Source organism: Diabrotica virgifera, chromosome 4 (assembly GCF_917563875.1).
Source record: "Diabrotica virgifera virgifera chromosome 4, PGI_DIABVI_V3a".
In the NCBI taxonomy this organism is placed as follows: Eukaryota; Metazoa; Arthropoda; class Insecta; order Coleoptera; family Chrysomelidae; genus Diabrotica; species Diabrotica virgifera.
The window spans coordinates 232,876,137-232,900,604 of NC_065446.1; the positions used below are offsets into that span (position 1 = coordinate 232,876,137).

General features: G+C 32.6%; 1 protein-coding gene across 3 annotated transcripts in view; it reads left to right on the forward strand.

Moving 5' to 3' along the window:
- LOC114327521 (hillarin) overlaps positions 1–24,468 on the forward strand; it is a 232,469-nt gene that overhangs the window by 143,653 nt on the left and 64,348 nt on the right. For all 3 annotated transcript variants that reach the window (XM_050648775.1, XM_050648777.1, XM_050648776.1), the window contains one exon: positions 21,153–21,269. In XM_050648775.1, the coding sequence (XP_050504732.1) occupies positions 21,153–21,269 (117 nt within the window). The remainder of the gene's footprint in view (positions 1–21,152; positions 21,270–24,468) is intronic.

Sequence of the window (24,468 nt, forward strand, 5' to 3'; positions counted from 1 at the left end):
CTGTACTTCTATCATAATATAATCTAACTTCATATTATGATTTCAGCGAAATCAATATACCTATCTACTTTAAACAGTTTTTTTTATTGTATTTAAATATTAAACTAATTTTAGAAAGAACAAAAAGAATACCAAAAATTAAAAAAAAGGATATGCCTTTGTCAGGATTCGAACAGGGGACCTCTCGATCCCTAGGCGAATGCTCAACCGATCAGCTACCACCGCTTTTGTATTCAGTCGATCATTTCTCGGACATAATTACAATCACGGTGACAGATATATTAATTGAAAATAAACATTTTCAATAATACTTATTAGGAGGAAGACAAATCCACAGACCTAAAATTATAATAAATATATTTACTAAAAACACTAATAATATATTCTTTTCGCGCACACCTTATTTGCGCTACATAACTTACAAGATGTAGCGACTAATACCATATTGTCGGTGTGCGCATGCGCCAGGGAATGTAAAAATTCACCCTTGTGCCTAAAGATGTATAACTTCAAATAGTTTCAGGAAATTGTAGCATGAAGGCACGTAAACACTATGTTTGCGAACCTCTTGCGATCCACATAGTGGATCCGCGCTCCCGCGCACGCCCTCCAATCAGTGGCAGTTTATATTATGTAGAGGAGCGCATACCGTATTGATTGGAGCAGTCAAAGGGAGCGAGGTGCGCAAGAGTAGTGGATACGTGAATTGACGGCCAACGTCTGAATACGGACACGACACCTATATTATAAAAAAGAAGAAGAATTGTTAGTATATTTACCTGTTCGTACGCCGCTGTATTGGTGTAGGAACGACGGATTCCAGTAGGCGTTCCATTTTCTACATAATATTGAACATGACATTAGTTACCATTGATGATGATCTGACTTTCAGATTACGTATTCATGTATTCAATTTCATTGTTAAAATCCGAAGAAATATTATTCACAATTAATCAGATCATCTGAATGTCAATACTAAAAATTTGAAAAACGATTTAATAAAAAATGTCATGACTCAGTTATAACAGTGAATGCAAAATCCATATCTGTCAATAAAGATAAAAATATGACAAATTAAAAATAGTAATAGTATGGATGTTTAGCATAAAATACTTAAACGTTAAAAAAATTGAAATTCTTGATCCCTAACTTTAATAGACCAGGGCATTTAGCACAAAATACATCGATTTTTAAATACCTACAGCACCTAGAGACTTGCAACTTTTTGCATTCTGTTCAGGATGCCAGGAAAAAAGTGTACTATGGAAAAATGAGTGGAAATAGTTAGTTTCATTTTAGCTGGTGCATAAAATGCATCAAAAGTGCATAAAAATGTCAAATGAAGGGCCAGATTTTGTTACTCGGAGGTTTTTGGTGTCGCTGAATACGAATACGTTATCAGGTTCCCTGTTAAGGCACGTCCTCTGAAGTTTGGAGTGTTTATAGCACTAAATTGATGCAAACTGATTACTCGGGGGATTTTGGGATCTCTGAACAAGAATACGTCATCAGAATCGACCCTCTGGTGCACCTGGTGCCCAGATACCCTCAAAATCCCAGAAGATAACATGCCTTAGCCTGACCTTAAGCACAGTTTGTCCGGAAGGTCGTTTCTGATGGCGTATTCATATCCAGTGACCCCAAAAACCACCTAGCAATCTATTTGCATGCATTCAAGACCGAAAAACTTCAAAACTCGTGAAGATGACGTGCCTTAGCAGTTACCGGGGGCACCAGGTACACCGGGGGGTCAGTTCTCATAGCATATTCATGTTCAGTAACCCACAAAACCCCTCGTGTAATCTGTTTGCAACAATTTAGTGCCGAAATGGTTCGAAACTCCAGAAGATGACATGGCCCTAGATATCAGGTGCTCCGGCTGTCGGTTCTGATGGCGTATTCGTTTTCAGTAACCCCAAAAACCGTCCGAGTAATCTATTTGAATCAATTTAATGCCAAAAACCATCGAAGCTCCTGAAAATGACGTGTCTCAGCAGTGACACTAGGCACCAGGTGCTCCGGGGGTCGGTTCTGATGGCGTATTCGTGTTCAGCGACTCCAAAAGCCTCAAAGTAATCTGTTTATATCAATTTAGTGCCAATAACCCCGAACCTTCAGATGACGTGCCTGTTAAGTTGGTAGATTGCCATGATACGTTGCATGGTTAATATGTCGAGTTGAAACACTGACTCTAACTTATAACTTTATTTATGATTTACAACATCCATCAACATAAGGTTACTAAGATGTCGTTTCGCGGGGTAGTCCTTCAAAACACCCTTCTCGCAGGACGGCTCACTAGCATAGTAACGATCTTAATCTTACTATGAATAATGACAATACTATAATGCTCAATTTAATCCCTCTGTGGGCTATGTACTTTGGAAGTAAACTATACGTGAGTCTCTGCGAGGTTACACAAACAATCTTCGTCAATCAACCTTTGTTTTGTTTGTGTATGTAGAAACAATATCTTTTGTAACAACCTAAATTACTTAAAATTATATACATTTTTTTCGATACATATTATCAGAGAACGGCAGTTCTCGTCAGTGGCGCACAATCCCAACAACAATATCCTTACAAGCGACACTATATATACACGAAATTTTCGATTTTCTAAATTTGACTGAATTGAAAATTGAACCAAATCCCATCTTAAAGTTGAGGAAAAGACTCACCCATCTATATGTCAACTCTCCATTTTGGTCCAAGGGTGTGGATTTTACGGCCCTTCGGACTATACAGCAAAACACATTAATATTCAATGTAAATAAATAAAAACTTTAGAAATAGAAAACAAGAATTAAGTTATAATCTTACGTTAAAGTACATAATAAAAACAGTAAATATAATGAAACAAATTCTTATAGTAAAGAATATAAACAAATATGAAGTGGCATCACCGCAACTGTCAAATAAATGTTACCAATTTATGCCAAAATATCACCTTCGTTCGATTATAGTTACATTGTATTCCGAACAAATGTGCTTGATAAAAAAGCTTTATAATCCATTTATACCAATTAAATGAAACATCTCACAATAAAACACTGAAAAACGTTTGTTTTTCTATACTTCCACAAAATTTATTACAACTATGTTATTACTACAGCTGTTTCGGCAAAGTGCCTTTCTCAAGTGATCACTTGAGAAAGGCACTTTGCCGAAACAGCTGTAGTAATAACATAGTTGTAATAAATTTTGTGGAAGTATAGAAAAACAAACGTTTTTCAGTGTTTTATTGTGAGATAAAATGAACTTCCATCAAGTAACGGTCGAATCCATCAATTATTTAAATGAAACATATTATTGTGTAATTCTTTAAGTTAACATTAATAGAAATCTTTAAATATTATTTCTACGCGTATATAATAAAATATGTCTAGTGGCTGTAATGCCACTGTACTCGGCAGTGATTTTAAAAAAGAACACACCTACCGCCTAAATATTTCGTGTTAATATCATGTGACGTCACGGGCTATGACGCGGATGACGTGCAACGGTAAGTAAATTAGATGGAGTATGTGTATGTATGTGTGTGGAAAAGTTACACCGATCTGAATTTTTTTTTCTGTGTTTTTAGAGTGTGAGGGCCGATTCAGAACTGGTGTAATTTTTGACTTCTGACTACCCGTAAGCCAGCTAGAGGGCTAGGGAGATACAAAATAGCATATTTTTTGGGCGTATATATCTTAGGTTCAAGGAGAGACAGGAAAACCGCAAGTACAGTGGAACCCCGATAAGTCGGCCCCCGATAACCCGGAATTCCGGCTAACCCGGACCGATTTTCATCAGATAAACATTTTGATTTTCAATATTTTGTATTTTTCAATTTAATTGTGGCTTATTTCCCATCAAAATAGTTAATTATCAGACAAACCTTTCAACAATAAAAATGTATGTAATATAATATTTGAGAGATAATGTGTATGTGTGTAATTTGAACTATACAATATTAAAAATGACTCATAGCACACGCCGCAGAAACAACAGCCACCTGTCTGTAGTACCTATTCCTTTTTATTTCAAACTGTCTTAGCATTGTTTAGGAAAGACTATTTAAAAAATTCTTTTATAAACAATGGTCTTTAGTTTTCATTATTCTTAAATAACATTACATCATTGTGACTGTATTGTGTGTCTTGCATTGTTCGCTTCCGTTTGCTTACGTTTGTGTTTGGTGTTTTTTTTAGTAATTTTAATGAGTAGGTACTGTGCATATTTATAAATATATTTCATGTTATTTCTATTCTAACGGAGTTTATCTGTAAGTATACCGTATTTTATTAATTTTTACCATATTTTCCGGCTATCTCGGATTTTCGATAACCCGGATCGGCCGCGGTCCAGATTAATCCGAGTTATCGAGGTTCCACTGTACACCAAATCAATAGGTTTGAGTAAAAAGAGCTTCAAATGCAAATTGTGTCAAAGTTATTCTTTTGTGGCGCGTTTTACGTCAAATTTAGCAAGTATTATGGAAATTTTTTTAAAAATAAAACTATACTAAATTCACAATCAAGATGCAGTAGAAATAAACAAACCAAGACTGTTCAATGTTACTAGGAGCACTCCCAAATTATAGTTTACGATGTATATACATTGTATATACATGTATATTTACGATGTATATACATTGTAAATCATGATTCGAGGGTGTTCCTCTTAACATTGAAGTGTCTTGGTTTGTTTATTTCCACTGCATCTTGATTGTAAATTTAGTATAGAATTTTATTTTCCAATGAAATGAAAATACATTTTCGCGCCACGTAATTTTCATATCAGATCTTTTGTAGCTGGAATATTGTGTGCGCCACTCATTTTTACGGCGTATAGCGGTTTTTTACTCTTGTTATATTATACAGTAACGGTTTTTCCCTTACTGCACATGCCTTAACAGTGACCCTGGGTACCAGGTGCCCCAGAGGTCGGTTCTGATGGCATAGTCGTGTTCAGCGACCCCAAAAACCGCCGATTAACAAAATATGGTTCATATGCTTATTTTGATATGTTTATGCACTTTTGGACACATTTTATGCACTTTAAAATGCAATCAGGCATTTTCTTTATTTTTATATAGTACCTAGACTTTTTCCTGACATCATCCTGAACACAATGCAAAAAGTTTAAGTCTCTAGGTGCTGTACAGTCGAACCTCGATAACTCGGATTAATCGGGACCGCGGTCGATCGGGGTTATCGGAAATCCGGGTTAGCCGGAGAATATGGTAAAAATTAATAAAATACGGTACCTATACTTATAGATAAACTCCGTTATAATTGAAATAACATGAAATATAATATGCACAGTACACATCTAAATTACGTATAGTTGTATAGAGTATAGAGTATTGTTCATTTCTTGGTAAAAAACTCATGCATAGACAAAAAAACACGCAAAAACAAATCTATCTATGGGAACAATGTTAAGTTATTTAAGAACAGTGGAGACTAAGACCATTGTTTAAAAAAGAATTTTTTAAATAGTCTTTTAGTCTTTTGAACAAAGCTAAGACAGTTTGAAATAAATTAAGGAATACGGGTGCCTCTTGTTTCCGATAATCCGAGACAATGAACGTCGCCCTGCTGCCGTGTGCCATGAGTCATTTTTACTATCGTATGGTTCGTATCGAATCGTTATCGTATCGTATGGTTCAAATTACACAAATACACATTATCTCTCAAATATTATATTAAATACATATTTATTGTTGAAATGTTTGTCAGATGAAAATCGGTCCGGGTTAGCCGGACTTCCGGGTTATCGGGAGCCGACTTATCGGAGTTCTACTGTATTTAAAAATCGATTTATTCCGGTGTATTTAATGCTAAATGCACTGGTCGACAAGCTCAACGTTGAAGGTCAGCAGGAAAAATTAAGTAGAGAAATAAATATTTATACATTATAAAACATTGGTTTTCTACAAAATATTTAGTGAATTATTCCCTAGGCACAGGGTGAATTAGGGTGAGTTATATGCTTTTTTGGTACAAGCACGTCTACAGGAAAATTATTCAAGGTTAAATTTGCTATCGAAATATCGCATTTTAAAGTCAAAAATATTTTTTTTTACTAAAATATATTCAAAAGAAAAGCAAGAAAAAAACACGAAAGAAAACAAATTTGTTTTTTGCCCCATAACTTTGTTCCACAGGGATATAGTTATAGGCATAGCTTCAGCGAAAAATAACTTCCATCCTTTTCTCACTTTGTTTCACCTGAGGGCTCATTACCTTGGCAATATGATAAAATATAGCCCATGTATTAAGTGAATAGACAAATTTTTTAGTCAAAATGCATTAATTTTGGAATAAAAATGATTTGATAATTACGATTTTTTTATTTATACACTGAATGCATTTCCAGCACTGAACCATGCTCTCTTTTCTTCTCTGATTTCTATTTCTCTTTACCGACGTGGTGAAGAGTACCACGCCACACTCCAGGGCCCCCGTAACCGGGCGTGCAACGCGTGCGGCGCACGCGGGCGTAACCCCAAAGGGGCGCCAAACCGAAGGTTTGGTAAATAAGAATTTTTTTTTAAATGAGATAATCATTTTTTATATACAATTTTAATTAATTCATGAACATCTAGAGAAATCTCAAAAATCAAATATTGTGTTATTACAGAAAAAATAATTATTCCCGTCCTGAAATGTTGAACTTACTCCGTCAAAAATATCGTTTGTTGTTCCTTCCTAATTTTTTCTTTGAAGTAGATTGAATTACGCTTGGCATACCATCCAATCGATTTTGTGTTTTAAACTAAAGCGACACTCAAAATAGTCAAATAAACATCAAATCACACTCCTTGACGAGTAGAAACATAAATCATTAATACCCATAAAACGCAACTTAGCAGTTTACTCCTACAAAAACACAACTTACTGGATCAAGCAGTTTTACTCCTATAAAGTGAATCTTTTACTCGAAGTAAACAAATAATACTCTATGAATTATGATTATGTAATTGATAATACCTTTTCCCTTCTCGTCTATTAGGCACAAACATTATTTACTGTTACTGGTGAAGGGTGGTTTCCTGCAGGGAAAGGTTTAAAATTTTATTTTATATTGAAGTTAATAATTACGACTATTATTGCAGTATCCGTTGGGTTAATTTTACCCTGATTTTAAACTTTTGATTTCGTGTAAAAAATATTGGGCAATTTTTTTTATTTGTTGTTATTTTAAGTGGTGTGGAAATTAAATTAATAATTGTGAAAATGGTAAGTATCATAATCATTACATAGAATAATAATAATTCATTTTAAATATAATCGGGTTTCCTCTAATAAAATCCACAATTTAAAATTTATTTTGAAAAAAAAAAAAAAGAAAATTAAGACATTGTGCCTGCGTAACTTGGAACCATATGGGAAACTTTTTTATTATTAATTTTACGGAAAAAAATTATTCTTCATAAAATGGTTTGCATAGTCTAAAAACTAAAATACAACCAAATATAAAATTGTATCAATCTTATATCAGTATCAAACATATGAATTTCGATCAAGAGTACCTTATATTTCACAATATCGAAAATTATTATTATGAAAAGTTGTTTGGAATTAATTAAAAAAAAATTTTTATATGCAATTACATCCTTTTAATTGAATTTTTTTTTCAAATTACAGACACCCAACGCCCTTTTCATTTATTATGAACAATGTGATAAGTCCTGTATTATTAATGATTAATTAATTAATAATAATAAAAGAATTATCACATTATTTGTAATAAATGAAAAGGGCTAATTATTAATAATAAAAAATTTATCACATTATTTCTAATAAACGAAAAGGGCGTTGTTGAAAAGTACAATTATTGTATGATAAAAAGTTCTTTATAAAAAGCTTTGCATGGTCTAAAATTTAAAATGCAACCATCAAATCCTATAAAATTTTATCAATTTTATAAATATGAGATATGTGTAAAAAATATGAGTTTCGATCAAGAGTAAAGTGCCTTTCTAGATCACACTATTTTAATTAGAAGGATGCAATTGCATATTATAGAAACATAGTTTTTAATGCTGAACAACTTTTCATAACTTTTCAATATTGTGAAAACTAAACGTACTTTGCTCTTGACCGAAACTCATATTTTTTGACATACCTCGTATAAGATTCCTAAAATTTGATATTTGATGGTTGTATTCTGAGTTCTAGACAATGCAGATCTTTTTATGAAGAATAACTTTTTCTCATAAAATTAATAATAAAACAGTTTCCCATATGGTTCCTATACAACTATATAAAATTTGTTTGAAAACTTTGAAATGACCAAATATTATTGTTGATTTACTTAAATGTATATATTTAATTTAATATACAGGGTGCTTCATTAATGTAGCAAAAAGATTTAAGGGGAAAGGTGCAAAATGTCGCCTGTCAAAATTTTTAATGTGTTTTAAATGTACATATTCATTTTTTTCGAATCCTGAGAAAACTAATAAGTATTTTTAAAAAATTTAAATGCAGAATGAAAGATAACGTTATTGCCGAGGGCCGACAGTCACTTAGAATAAATAAAAAGTTTCTTTTGAAATAAATATTTGCAATTAACCCGGGAACAGTCGACCCTTTTCTGTCGCGTAATCGGTCGCGCGTTAGATTTTATCTAACAAAACGAATTTAAATACGAATTTACAACAAACTTTTAGTTTATAGTATTTTTATTTACTTGTTATGTTAGAAATATTATTTCTAACAATAATTATTATTAAAGCTAATTAATTCTCACCAAAGCCATAAATTCCAAAAAAAGAAGAAGATGAAAAAAAAAAGAAAAAAAAACCCACGCATTACTACACCCTTCCTCGAAGCACTTACGAGTGGAAAGTTATGTTGTAAAATTTTTCATTGAGTTATCACCAAAAACGAAAAAATGTTAGATTTTTCTAATAGTGCGACTGCTCCCAGGTTAAATATCACACTAAATTTTCTCTTTTATTTTCACCCCTGTAACTTATTAAAATAAACATTTTAGAAGTTTAGTAGTCTTTCATTCTGCGTTTAAATCTTTCAAAATATTTATTAGTTTTATATAGTAGATTTAAAGGGCTCTAAAATATGTCCCGCACGCGGACGCCAGTCAGCCTTGCGGGGGCCCTGCCACACTCCATTGGATCCAGGCTTTACAAGAATAAGAAATATAATAAAAACTGCAGCGTTTTCGATTTTCACACCTCTAATATCAATTATTTTAGATCTTAATAGGTTCTGTCAGTTTAAACAATCAGTTTATAAACAGATATTTTTAATTTACAGTGTTTTTACAATCTTATTCATTACGAATTCCACAACGTGTATAGATGGGTGTTTGTTATAATTTAGCAATCCAGTTGGCGTACTCTGAAGGATATTGTTTAATTTTTAATTCTAATGGCGGTTTTACTACACGAAGTGTCCGTCCCAGATAAATGTAAGGAGGCGTTTATCTACCAGATTATCATTAATAATTGACTTTATTGAAGACAAAAATGTAATAAATTACCCGTATTAAAATTAACATAAAAATGGCTTTCACTATCATTTAAATAATATCCTCTGTAATAATTTTGGGCATGTCCATAATAGTTATGTCAGTTATCGCTATCGTTAATCTCGTTGAACTCTATGAACGAGTACACGTTAATAGTGGATGGATTCGACCATTAATTGATGAATTGCTCTTTTTCAACTTTTCGCAAAATTTATTGTTCACTCACGACAGCATTATAGCCCAGGAAAATGCACAAAAAGTGTTTTTTTGTGGTCCCTGTACCGGGTGTCCCAATAAGAATGGATCTCGACCATATCTCAGGAACCGTTTATAGTACAGCTTTGAGAAAAAAATTTATAACAAAAGTTGCCTCGGGAAAAGCCTGGAAATTATTTTCATAATTGTGGGTCTACCGCTAGAGGACCTAATCGAAAAAAATTTAAAAATCTAAATTTTACAAAATTTTCCTAATGGAGGGGCACTGGAAATCCGATCATGGTATTCTTCATAAAAATCTGCGCATATTTGATTTCACAAGTTTAAGTCTACCTTTGCAAATAAGAGGTGGGGGTTAGTGGGAACCTTGTTATGAAAAAATGGCTGTAAGTCCGGTTCTGCTAAATCGAATTTTGCAAACTTGGTCTTGTTGAAAACAGCTCTTTTTCGTCAATGTAAAAGTTATAATTTCGAACCAGCCCAATAAGTACTATGCCAGCTAGGAGGCGTTATTCAATTTTTTTTAGAAATCTAGTTTTCTTTGGAAAATATTAAATACAAGTATGCATTTTTAATGCTGTATTATAAAATTAGATTAAATTAGCAATAGAATAGCGAAAACCGTATGTCGATACCTTTATTATATCTCGAGATATCTTAAGAAACGTTTAAATTTAAAAACATAACTGTTACTGTCACCGGTAAACTAAGTTAAGGAAAGAAGTGTGCTATGGAAAAAAAGAAACATTTTCCAGAAGATGTCAACGTATATAAATATAATTAATTTAAACAACAATAAGACAAACAACACTAAAAAATATAACAAAGAAATAAAAACAACTACCTAGTAACTAGTCGTCACTAATAGTGACGACCTAAATGTTCAAATTGTTGCCCATCATGTTTGATGCAAGCATTTACTACACTACTACCACACTACTCGAGAAAACATGATCCAGAGAATACGAAACGCCATTCAAAGCATTTCGGTAGCAGAAATTGAGGTTGCTGTTCAATCTACTCTTGAAAGAGTAAATGCTTACATCGAAAATGATGGGCAACAATTTGAACATTTAGGTCGTCACTAAATAATTGTTTTTATTTCTTTGTTATATTTTATAGTGTTGTTTGTCTTATTGTTGTTTTAATTAATAAGGCTTTTCAACGCTTCTCATTTGTTTCGAGCCTCTGTCATATGTCGTATAATCCGTGTATAATAATAATATACGACATATAACAGAGGCTCGAAACAAATGAGAAGCGTTAAAAAGCCCTATTATATACGTCGACATCTGGAAAATATTTCTTTGTTTTTACCATAGCACACTACTTTTCCTTAACTTCGGTTACCGGTGATAGTAACAGTTATGTTTTTAAATTTCCACGTTTCGTAAGATATCTCGAGATAGGAAAAGGTATTATGTTGCTAATTTGGTCTAATTTTATAATATAGGATTAAAAATGCATACTTGTATTTAATATTTTCAAAAGAAAACTAGATTTCTAAAAAATATTAAATAACTCCTCCTAGCTGACATATTACACTTTTAGGCTGGTTCGAAATTATAACTTTTACATTGACGAAAACAATCTGTTTTCAACAAGACCAAGTTTGCGAAATTCGATTTAGCAGAGCCGGACTTACAGCCATTTTTTCATAACAAAGCTCCCACTCACCCCCACCTTTTATTTGCAAAGGTAGACTTAAACTTGTGAAATCAAATATGCGCAAAATTTTATGAAGAATACGATGATCGGATTTCCAGTGCCCCTCATTAGGAATATTTTGTAAAATTTAGATTTTTTAATTTTTGATATTCAATTACGCCCTCTAGGGGTGGACCCACAATTATGAAAATAATTTCCAGGCTTTTCCCGTGGCAACTTTTGTTATAATTTTTTTTTCTCAAAGCTCTACTATAAACGGTTCATGAGATATGGCCGAGAGCCATTCTTATTGGGACACCCGGTACGTACGGTACCCGTGCGGCCAAATAAACAGTACTGAAATCCGTATGCCTCAAATTTGTTTGTGCCATGCGCCCAAACGTAGGTACTGAGTGGTACCGAACGTCGTTATGACGCATGTGAATGTCGTGTTAATGTTAGGTGCTTCAGAATGGCTCTCAGTTTTGCAGAAAGTTTTTTTATCGATGAGTACTATTTTCGGTAATACGGAAAGGGTTGCGAAAACAGTCCAAGGTTAAAATCAACAATGTTGTTAGCAGGACGGCGTAACCTGTCACAAGGCCAGTGAGTTGCGGATTAGAAATTAAAGATTTTTGTCGAGCCAGAGGGCATCTTTAGCATCTGTTTTGTCGGAAACGTCGTCGTGAATAATGTTTGCAAGGCTATATCATGTATACTAAATATGTATATAAATAATCATAAACATTTCAATATTCATTCCATAGATACTGTACTATCTAACAAAAATAAAAAAAGTTATGCAAAGGACACCGCACACATCTTATGGAAAATATAATGTCACTCAAATGAAATAAAATTTACATGAATAGATTGGTCTTGAAATTACACTAATTTCGTATAATTGCGCCAACTCTGTATTTTGAATAATAAGAGCGTAAATTGATAAAACTAGATCTAAAATCAAATGGGAATGTACGTGTGTCAAAGAGAGAAAAATGATTTTGTAATTCGCTTACTCCATAAATCTTTCTGAGGGATTAAGGCAGAGGCTTACTCTTATTTTATCCAATTATTATTGACAATATAGTAGGCATAATTTGGTCAGTTGTACTGCCTCTAATCGGTTTAAGCTAATGGTGGGTAGGCTGTTTTCAATAGCCGCTAGACTAATATTATTTATGAATGACAGTTTTATGAACTTCAAAAATGCGATTTCGATAAACTTTAATTACAATTAACGCCCTAATTAAGCAAAATTCAGAGTTGGCGCAATGGTATGAAATGCTTAAAATTTCGAGACCAATCTATTTATGTAAATTTTATTTCATTTGAATTACATTATATTTTCCATAAGATGTCTGCGGTGTCCTTTATTAAAATTTTTTATTAACAATCTTCTTCTTCTAAAGATACCTATCTTCTAGTGATGTTGACGACCACATTGACCCATCTTATTCTATTCACAGCAGCTCGAAATAGCTCACTTGACATCAGACAAGTCAATTTCCTAAAATTTACCAGCCAGGATATACGTCTGCGTCCCGGACCTCAATATTACCTTATTTATTTATTTTATTTATTTATTTAACCTCCTTTAATACACAAAATAATTGTTATTACATTAAAAGAGTGCTTACTACTGCTAAAAACTAATTCCTATATTAAGTACTAAACCTAAACAGAATAGAACAAGTAAAAACAAGTAAAAAAACACTACAAATACATCTAGACAAATAAATACATCTAAATACAAATAAATACATCTAAATACAAATAAATACATCTAAATAAAATTTTACGACAACAACTTTTGTAGACTAGAAATTTGTTTCAGAAGCAACTTTTATTTGTTTCACAGAAGAATTTAAAAAGTCACAGTTAATTATCATATGGTTACATTCTTCTAACATCTTATTTATGGGTGAACAGAACAATCAGTCTTATTAGTTGAGAACAGTCGTTTGTTATTAATTCTTAAATGTGTTTTTGGAACATGAAATTTAATATTATTTATAAAAAAGCAATCTTTATATTTAATATGATTTACAACATAGTATATAAAAAAAAACTGAATGAAAATGTCTTCTATTATCCAGTCGCTGAACTTTAAAACAAGTTAGCATAGCATTATAGGAAATCATGTAGGGATAGATACCAAACTTTCTGACATAAAGAAACCTCAAGAATCGTTTTTGAACCTTTTCAATCAGATCAACATTGAATTCGGCTTGTGGTGCCCATATAATAGAGGCATACTCCAAGTGAGGTCTTACCAGTGCATTGTATAATGATATTAGAGTTTCAGTTCTTTTAAAAAATTTTGAATTACGAATTATGAAGCCAAGAGTTCTGAATGCCTTTCCAATGATGATCCGATAATGTTCACTAAATCTCATATTTTGCTGAAACATTACTCCAAGATCTTTGCAAGTGTTTTTTCTTCCAAGTACAGTGTTAGAAATTTTGTATTGGTTCTCCACGTATTGTGGTTTTCGAGTGATAGTAAAAACATGACATTTAGAAGTGTTTAGAAACATTTTGTTTGACTTACTGAGTTCAGATCACATTGCAGCATCTCAGAGTCCTGTAGAGTTGAAATTTCTCGAAAAATCTTAAAATCATCTGCAAATAGCAGGCTTGTCGAAAACTTCACACAGTGAGGCAAATCGTTAATAAATATAGCGAACAGAAGAGGACCCAAGTTGCTACCTTGTGGTACCCCTGATATCGACATAAATGGCTTAGATAAACTGTTCCCTACTTTGACTTGATTTAACCTATCAGAAAGGTATGACCTCAGAAACATACATGCTTCTGAATCAAAATCAAATTTGCTTAGCTCATCAATAAGTATAGAGTGATCAATCTTATCAAAAGCTTTGGTGCAGTCGGTAAAAATTACATTCAGATGAGTTTTATTATTTATGGCCTCTGCTGCAAAACTTGTAAAAACACACAAATTTGACACAGTGGACTTCCCTGGTAAGAAACAATGTTGTTCTGGACAGAACATATCTCCAAAGTAATTCAAAATATTGTTATAAAGCACGTCCTCGAATATCTTAGCAATTGAATTCATGACAGATATAGACCTATAGTTCTCAATGTTACCAGCATTACCTGATTTAAATATAGGTGTTATAACTGCATGCTTTAAGCTGTCTGGAAATTTACTTTGCTTAAGGGACAAATTAAAAATTAGTGTAAGAGGGACAGAAAGAGCCTCTGCACAACCTTTAAAAATGTATGCTGGTATATTGTCCTTACCTGTGGCTTTTTTTGGTTTTAGTCTTTTGATGCTTTGGAGAACATTCTCCACTGTTACTTTTGAAAAGTGAAAAGCCCCCTGATTCAGTGTACTATTGAGACTATTTGATCTTTGAAATACAGAGCCAAAATATTCTGCAACAACATTGGCAATATCCTGACAGCCACTTATGTCCACACCCCTATAAGACACCTCTGTTGGAATTTTATTATTTACACCACGGGATTTTATAAAGGACCAAAAACTAATACATAGGGTTAGTTTGTACATTATTCTCAATATTTATATTGCGACATCTATATGCTTCCCTACTAAGCTGTTTCACCTCTCGTCTCAGTGATTTATATTCATCCAAAACCAAAGCATTTGCAGATATTTACCTGCTTATGAAGACGATTCTTACGTTTAATCTTTGATATAAGTTCCGAAGTAAAGAAGATTGGATACCTGTTTGTTCTTAATACATTCCTTGACTGTTTTTGGGTATTGACTGATCAATACATGCATACAGCTTTTCATAAAACAACTGCATACATACATCCACATTAAAGCACCCCTCCAGCTCTGTCCAATCCATATCTTGAATGAGGCCATACAAAAGATGAAAATCACCCTTTGCATAGTCATAGAAAAATGAATTTTTGATACAATTCTCGGTTGAATCTAAAAAATTAAGTGTGACCATAAATTCAAGACAAGGATGATATATGTCCTCATTAATAAGTGGTACATTGCATTTTATTAAATTGTTGACATTCATGTTTGTATAACTTTCTTTGCATATGGTTATACACTGATTTGTGTTGGGTAAGGTTATGTATATCAATAAAGTTAGTTAACAAATCACATTTTGCACAGCCGTTGTTACCATAAAAAGGCAAATTAAAATCACCTTAACAACAAAAAATTTACATTAGTACCCAAAATATCATCAAAAATAGATAAAAACTTCACATAATCATCATCACATGTATTAGGAGGCAAATATGTAAGACATAAATAGAAAAATACATTTTTAAGTTTGACTTTTAGTAGTAAGCACTCAATATGACAACTTACATTAATTTGAACTGGTTCGACCCTAAATTTCTTCTTTACTGCCAGCAGGACACCACCACCCCTGGTTTTGTCATTACTCCTGTCTTTCCTAAATACAGTATATCCTTGATCTACCAGTTCAGTATCCTTTATCCCTTCTGTCAGCCAACTTTCAGTTATTGCAATAAAATCATAATTTTCTACTGCAACTGCAGCAAAAAAATCGTGGCACTTCGTTCTCAATCCTCTGGCATTTTGATAATAAAACTTTAGGTTTCTATTGGAGCTATTACTTGATCCACTTCCTGAGGGTCCGTGTGAATGTGTGGCACCCTCCTCTTTTGAAAAAAATGGGACACCAATGCACCGCTTGGCCACACTTCTCGATTCCAAGCTCTTCTAAGGTCTTCTTGGCGGATTGTTACCTTTATTGATGAGTATAGACTTGGATGTCTAGACTCATGTTCTTCACAGCTTACATCAGAAAAGTTGGCTTGCAGATTAGGGTGGGCCGAAAAATATTTTTATTTTTTTTTTTAAGTTGTAATACCGCGGAAAACTTGCGAATTATAATTAGAAACAAAATAAAAAAAAATTTCAAAATCGGTTAATATCTTCCGGTCCCGCATTAGCCTTAAAGTTTGACTATTTAAAAAAAAAAAAACTTAATTTTTCTTATTTTGTGAAAATTTTTTTTTATGTTTATTTTTTAACGTAATAGTTATTTATGCGTTGAGATAGACCCTAAGAACATTGTGTTTTAATTTGATTGTGATTACTGGATATCTTCCGGTCCCGCATAAGCTTTAAAATATGCCGAAATATTGAAATTTCAACATTTTTTCGTGTTTTTGGAATTTGATAATTAATTGTTTTTTAAAAGTAATAGTAATCGTTTATATTCACACAAACCTATTGTAGGGAATTTAGGGGTTGAAAACTGGGATAATTCGAAGAATTGAATTATATTTAAGGAGGCCCGTCCAATGGGCAATTTGCCTGCTCCACTTTAATGAGCTGCCGTTCCGGCACCTCTTTGAACATCTAGATGGCAAAACAACCGGGCCTAGTACTTCAAGAGGACCAATCGGTGAAAAACTTGATGCCTGTCAAAAACTGCCGGTAATTAACTTCCAGTCTATAGATTGTCAGATACCGGAGGTAGACAGAAAGGTTCTCAGCAAGGATCAACAGTACCTACTTGATATCTCCACTGCGATAAAATCTGGGACATGTAAAGGGGATTTGTCTGTACGAGATCCCGGACACTTATCACACTCGAGGTGGTTGACCAAAGCAAATAGAACTTTGCGACTTTACATAAGTGAAGAAAACCCCTCACCTGAACTTCAAGAGCTAGTTTTGTTTATCTTGAAATCGTAAAAAAAGCAAAAACTTTACAGATGGTCCAAAGCTTGTTTACCAAGCAATTGAATCAACGAGATATTTGCCCGAGCCTTTGCTTGCTGTTATATACCGAATGATTGAGCGAAATGGTTATTTTTCCCACCCCGAAAATTCGATGTTGGCAATGATTGAGGACGACAATAAACTGATAAGACAGCTCGAACTTCGTCGAATTCTAAAGGCAAGGCAAATAGATTCAAAAAGGAAGAAAGTAAGGACATTCACGCCGCCGAAAATCAACTTTGATGCTCAAGAGTACTCAGATATTGTCAACTGGATGAACTGCGACTTATCTTCTCCCCCACTGTTGGCCAAGGTCAGTGATGAAGAGATAAAATAGTACATCAACAGTGACTCCATCCTTAACTGGAACATTAATTACAAGAAATTCCGAGTTCACACACAGGCAATTGAGCGTTGTGTGAAACTAGTGACGGAAGCTTCGGGCAGAGTTTGTGGCGCTGAAGCTAGAGACGGATTTATCAGAAGTACTCTACTGTCGCGATCAGCCATGCCAGACTTCGCCAGTAAATCAGATTTCAAAGTACCTTCTTCAGCTACAAAATAGAGGCAATAATGCAGACAATTAACTAATAATTGTATATTGTACTTTTTTTATAATAATACAGATATAAGTTGAAAGGTTCTATGCTCGTTGTTATTTATAATCCCTATTATGTATAATTTGTATAATTAGGCTTATTTAGCAACCAGAAGTGTTTTTTAAAAAAATATCGTAACTGGAACGATTTAAAACTAATTAAACATCAGAAAAAAAAATTCGTAAAAACTGTAAATTTCCAATATTTTGGCATATTTTGGAGCTTATGCGGGACCGGAAGATATCCAGTAATCACAATCAAATTAAAACACAATGTTCTTAGGGGCTATCTCAACGCATAAATAACTATTACGTTAAAAAATAAATATAAAAAAAAATTTTTCACAAAATAAGAAAAATGAAGTTTTTTTAAAAATAGTCAAACTTTAAGGTTAATGCGGGACCGGAAGATATTAACCGATTTTGAAAATTTTTATTTTTTTTTGTTTCAAATTATAATTCGCAAGTTTTCCACGGTATTACAACTTAAAAAAAAATAAAAAATTTTTTCGGCCCACCCTATTGCAGATATGCCTTAAGTTGGGCAGGTTTTGTCTCTGGTTGCAGCCTTGTAACATGCAGTGATACATATTTTGGTACCGTTTTAATTTGTGAGTTCTCCTGATTCCTCCCTACAACATTTGTGAGTTCTCCTGATTCCTCCCTTATAGAAGAATTAACTGTAGAAATCGGTATTTATTATTATGCATTGTGTGGCCAAAGTAAGATAGTTCTTTACGGTATTAATAATTTCTGGAGAATAGTTGTGTTAGTAGTGTGTTGAGTTAATAGTTATAGTCCAGGGCGGATCTGTTTTGAGATGGACGTTGAGAGGTGACTCAAATTTTTTTGCAGAAATTGCTTGAAAATAAATCAAATAATAATATTTGAGTTATCCTCCCTCTCAAAAAGGTCCGGAACATTGTTTAAATAATCAAAATGTCAAGAATTGAAGGAAAAATTCGATTTTTTTCTTCGTTTTTTGATTATAACTTTAACAGTATTCATTTCCGAGAAAAGTTGTACTGACATAAAAGTTGCGTAATTCAATTTACTATAATATAAAATTGGTTAAAAATTTAAAAAATAGTCACCCTAGTTGCAAAATAGCAATAATTGCGAAAAAACCATACAAAAACAATTATTCGCATTTTACGTTTTTCAACCATTTATGCTACACTTAGGACCTTCATATTTCACCCAGAAAAACTTTATGATACAGTAAAACAGTACTGTAAATTTGATTAAGATCGGTTCAATAGATTTTGCAAAATAAATTTTGCAATACAGCTTTTGCCAAAAAAATTCCTTTATTCAAAATGTTACAGGACTGAAAATAAAGCAGATAGCAAGTTGATTTTTTTTTGCTTATAGAAGTGTACTGTACCTTTCATTTGCAATTATCAAAATTAAAATCGATTAATTACCACGGCGTCAGAAAATTTTTGAAATAAACAATAATTTTTGGTGCTACGCGCAGGACAGCGGTGTTCGATTCACACAAGTTGATTTCCACCAAAATTTGTTCCAATCTTTATCTAATATATTATTTTCTTACTCTATATTTTGTTGTATTTTAATTTTTTAATTCCACAAAAATCAAACTAATTTTATTATTGTTTGTGAAATATTGTTTAAACAATTGCATATATTTAAAAATAATAAACTTTTATTATTTAAATTAAAATATATGAACAAAGAAAGTTTTTGCTAATAAAAGTGTTATTTCAAAGGATAGAGTATGTGTTTTTATTTTGCAATAAACAAATTTATTTATTTATATCGAAATGTCATAAAAATTAAAATTTATCAATCATTATCAAAGGTCATTGGAATGCCCCATCAGAGCAACCTATCCGCTGTCCTGCGCGTAGCACCAATAATTAATGTTTATTTAAAAAGAATGTGTGTGTACTTTGTACGCACGTAAGAAGTTATACTTCTATTATATGATTTCAACGAAATTAATATACTTTTTATTTATATTTTGTTTAAATATTAAACTAATTTATACTTACTACTTCTCAAACATTTTTATTAGAACAGTGCCAAAAATTAAAATAATAAAAGAATAAAACACACACAAACACATTAAACAAGCCACAAATGATGTCTGAACATTAATTGTCGAAAATTTTTTTAACTAAATACGTATTTTCTGAAAATACAATTATATAATAAATATACTTACAATCATAAAATGTATTAAAAAAAACAAAAAAGAAAGTTTCTATTGGGACTCGAACCAGCGCTGATAAGAGCGGTTGGTATTGGAATTCATTCGCCTTCTCCGCTTAGCCACAGACACTATGTGTCATTATTTACGAAGATCGACTAACTAAACGGATTAAACATGTGATATTTTGATATTTGGAAAATTGATCAAATTATTTTAATTTTGAATTGAAATGATTTAGAATTGAAAAAATACAACAAAACATAGAGTAAAAAACAATATATTAGGTGAATATTGATAGAAATTTTGATGGTAATCAAATTATATAAATAAAAATATTACATACTATGTATTTTGGCAGATCAAATAGGTAGGTTTATACCCATGATACATTAACAATATTACGTACCTGTTGCTTTTAAAAACTATTTAAAAGTCACTACAATATTATAAACTTTTTTGTTTCTGTCCTCACAACAATAAAACTAATATATTATACATTTGTTTACCTTTACCTTTACCTCCAAACCACAGCTGCCATATCGGATAATTTTTGACATGTCATTTGAACATCCAATCAAAACAAAGTTATAATGCGCATGAGCGCTAATACAATTGAAAAAATGAATTTTTTTTACGAAAGCTGGATTGCAAAATTTATTTTGCAAAATCTATCGAACCGATCTTAATGAAATTTATAATATTGTTTTACTGTATCATAAAATTTTTCAGGGTGAAATATGAAGGTCCTAAGTGTAGCATAAATGGTTGAAAAACGTAAAATGCGAATACTTGTTTTTGTATGTTTTTTTCACAATTTTTGCTATTTTTCAACAAGGGTGACTATTTCTTAAATTTTTAACCAATTCTATATTGTAGGAAATCTAATTACGCAACTTTTATCTCAGTACAACTTTTCTTGGAAATGAATACTTTTAAAGTTATAATCAAAAAACCAAGAAAAAAATCGAATTTTTCCTTAATTTTTTGACATTTTGATTATTTAAACAATGTTCCGGACCTTTTTGAGAGGGAGGATAACTCAAATATTATTATTTGATTTATTTTCAAGCAATTTCTCCAAAAAAATTTGAGTCACCTCTCAACGTCCAAATGTACTAATATTTTTACAGATGCGTCCTGGTCTATTATTATAAGAACCTTAACCGCGGTAGCACCACATTTCAAATGCCTCTAATCATTTTATGGCATCTTCTGTAAGCCTCCGACTTAATTAAAGATAATAAATAATATTTTTGTTTGTTTGGTTTTTTTTAGCAGTTTTTTTAAATTATTTTTTGTTGCAGGATCGAGATGAACAGAAAAAATTAGAAATGAGACATAGGAAAGAAGAGGACGATCTGTTTAGAAAATTCCAAAGACAAAGAGAAGAGGAAGAAAAACGTATTAGGGAAGAAATTAGGGTAAGTAGAATTGTATTAATTTTTATTAACGTTTTTATTTACTAAAAATGTACTATTTATTGATATCCAAAACGGGTTAATATGCATACATCTTCTTCTTCTTCTTCCTACTTTGTAAATAGGCTCATGCCTGTTTTACTTCGGTAAGGGGGTTTCTATTTAAGATTCTAAAATGATCCCCCACTCTATCCTCAGGATGTGGGTCGAGGGGTAGTATTTGGTTTCATTCGATAGATTTGTGGCACACTAATGTCATATTGTGAGAAAGCATCACATTATTAACAAAAAACTTGCAGAAAAGCTCTTTTTGAGCAGTGGTTGTAGAAAAATATATTTACAGCAGAGGCGTGCGGTCCATGGAAGCGGGGGAAGCGCCGCTTCCCTATTTATTCGTCGATATAAGAAAATATATTATTAATTAATATTTAATAATAAAATTTTTCCCTAATCCAAATAATCTACATATTACCTAGCCAATAGGCATTGAAAAATATTAAAAATTAATCGCGTACGAACGAACTCAATATGTACACAATTCAACTATTTGGTCCACTCCTGGAAGAAGCGCATCTCAAAATCGCCGCTTGTCATGCAGTTGTCCCTTCCTTTTAAAATTGGTCAGGGTTCAGTGACCGCAGCCACTAGTCGCGCGAATTTTGGTATGCCATGGAAGCGCTCGTCGTATCGCCTTCCGGAAAGTGAGATGCTCCGACTGTTACTGCTGCTAAGGGGTGCTTAGGTATTACATACATTCGCTTAAAGAATATTTCGATTTAAATTTTTTGCAGAGATATTTCCTTTTACTGATCTTTTATTTGACATTTTACAGAAATCAAATGGTATTGCATTTTGTATAAGACAAATTGATGACTTTATTAATACGATAATTAAAAAAACGAGAGCAGTTTAAAAATATTTGGGAGAAAACTGAACATACGGGGTTTGAACATGAAAGAAAAATAATGAAGATTGATAATTTCGGAGACAGAGAGACAGAGAAAACAGAGGAAACAAAGAGACCTTTTGATAATATTCTACAACAAATGAATTCTAGCTTTCAAAATTTTAACGATTTAAAATTTGTAGAATTATATATAATCTTAATATTTCTAATTATAATTCATCAAAATTTCCCACAGAGGAATTTATGTCATTACGATTAAATAATGAAAATTTTTTGATATCCCAGCTTTGCATTCTCAGTTAAGTATCATTTATGAAACAACTGACATGAATGATAAAAAAATACCCAGAAATCTGGGATTTCTTTATAACTACTGGTTTAAACAAGTCGCTGTGTGAAGACAGACTTTGAAAACAAATTCAACAAGCGAAGACAGACTTTGAAAGTTAGTCCTATTATCCATTAAAAAAGACTGTATTCAACAATTATCAGAAGTTGATAGGAGAATAGACCTTGAGTATAAATAAGTGTCATTTTAGTGAAAGTTGTGTGTTGTGGAAAATGCCTCGGAGTATATATATATTTTTTTTTAAATATGATTCTTCTTTAGAAAACCAAGCCCGGCGCGAGGACTCAAGGCCCGAGCTAGCAATACAGATCAATGATAGGTCACTAGTCACTAGAAATAGCGGTAATAGAGTGCCTCACGCATTCACGCGTCACGGATTTAGTGTGTGAGTCCTTGTACGCAGGACGTCTCACATAATTAAGTACTTTGCTGATAGAGAGCCCCTGCGCATCAGAGTGTTATCAGGTGGAAAGTTGCTCGACCCTCGACCCTTAAGAAAATATTTTTATATTTTTATTGAATCGCTTCCCCTTTCGAAAAAGTCACCGCACGCCACTGATTTACAGATAAACCTTCAAAGCAGCAATCCATTTTTTATCAGAATTTTATTTAACGTATGACCAGGCCCGGCCTTAGGGATTTTGCCGCCCTGGGCAAGATCGGCGACCGCCGCCCCTCCCCTTGGTATGCCAAAATCTCAACAATTTCACCATGGCTCTTAATTTGCTGAAATCTATCACTTAATGCATTAACGGTTGTGTCTATAATTTTTAAATACAAGTAAACTTTATATCGTGTCTCTGGATCTAGGTCCATACTTTCATCTTCAACCTCATGGCCAATCCTCTTTTTTGCTATTACTGTGCCTCCTATTCTTGGGTTCTCAATTTCTAACTTTGATGGTAGAAATGGATTTCCATTTTTTTTTCTAATAAACTGACAGCTTGATACACTCCCATGTCAGTATTCTGCAGTGATTTGTTCACTACGTTGATGTGAAGTAAAATGCCCTGCCATATTACCTCATGAGCAACAATTTTATCGTTGTTTTTATTGACAGTGATCTCTACAAGAGCATCGTAGATTTCTTCAATTTGGTATCTAATGGGAGTAATTGCATCAATTCTACTTTCCCTTCTAGTTTCGGACAAAGGTTTTAATGTTAGGCTAGAAATATGATTTTTTGCACGATTGATCATTTTTGACTGTTTACCGTGACAGATTTTACGTCAGTAGGTGACATTTACTAGCAACTCGACGGTAAGTACTCCAACTCGACGGTAAGTAATTCACTTGCCGTCGAGTTAAAAAATCTCTTAATTTTAATTTATTTTTTGAAAGAATAAAGAAAACTAACGAATTATTTATTAATATTGACTTATGGTACAATTTGTTAAATTATTTAATGAAATCCCACTTGTTTGGGCTGTGGTTTCACTTTTAACAGAAACTCCTGCAGAATCGCATACATTAGTAGTATTACTAGTATTGCACAATATTTTTTTTACCTTGTGAACTAGAAATTCTTCATCCGGTGCTTCCATCAGAAATTTTTCAAATTGCTCCCGTGTAAAAATGCTCGCTTTCTTAGGCCTATAGCCAACATTTTTTCTCTTCAAATACGCGATCAAAGTTGAAAACTTGGAAATATCAATGCCATCATAAAGAAAAACGGTGGATTTAATCATTGAATATTCTGCCCAGAGGCTTCCAGGAGCTTTCAACTGCATATGTCTTTGAACGAAATATGCCAATAGAGTCTTTTCTTCGATTCTTAAATTCTTGCCTTCGCACCATTTTTTAAAACTTTGGAAGGTATTTTGATAACGGATTTTGGATTTTTCGGAAATAATTGCGGAACACCCTTCTTCCCAAGCCCGTTCAATTTCTTCAAATTCACTTTCGCTCATATTTTAATTTATAATAATCAAAATTGTACTTAAAAT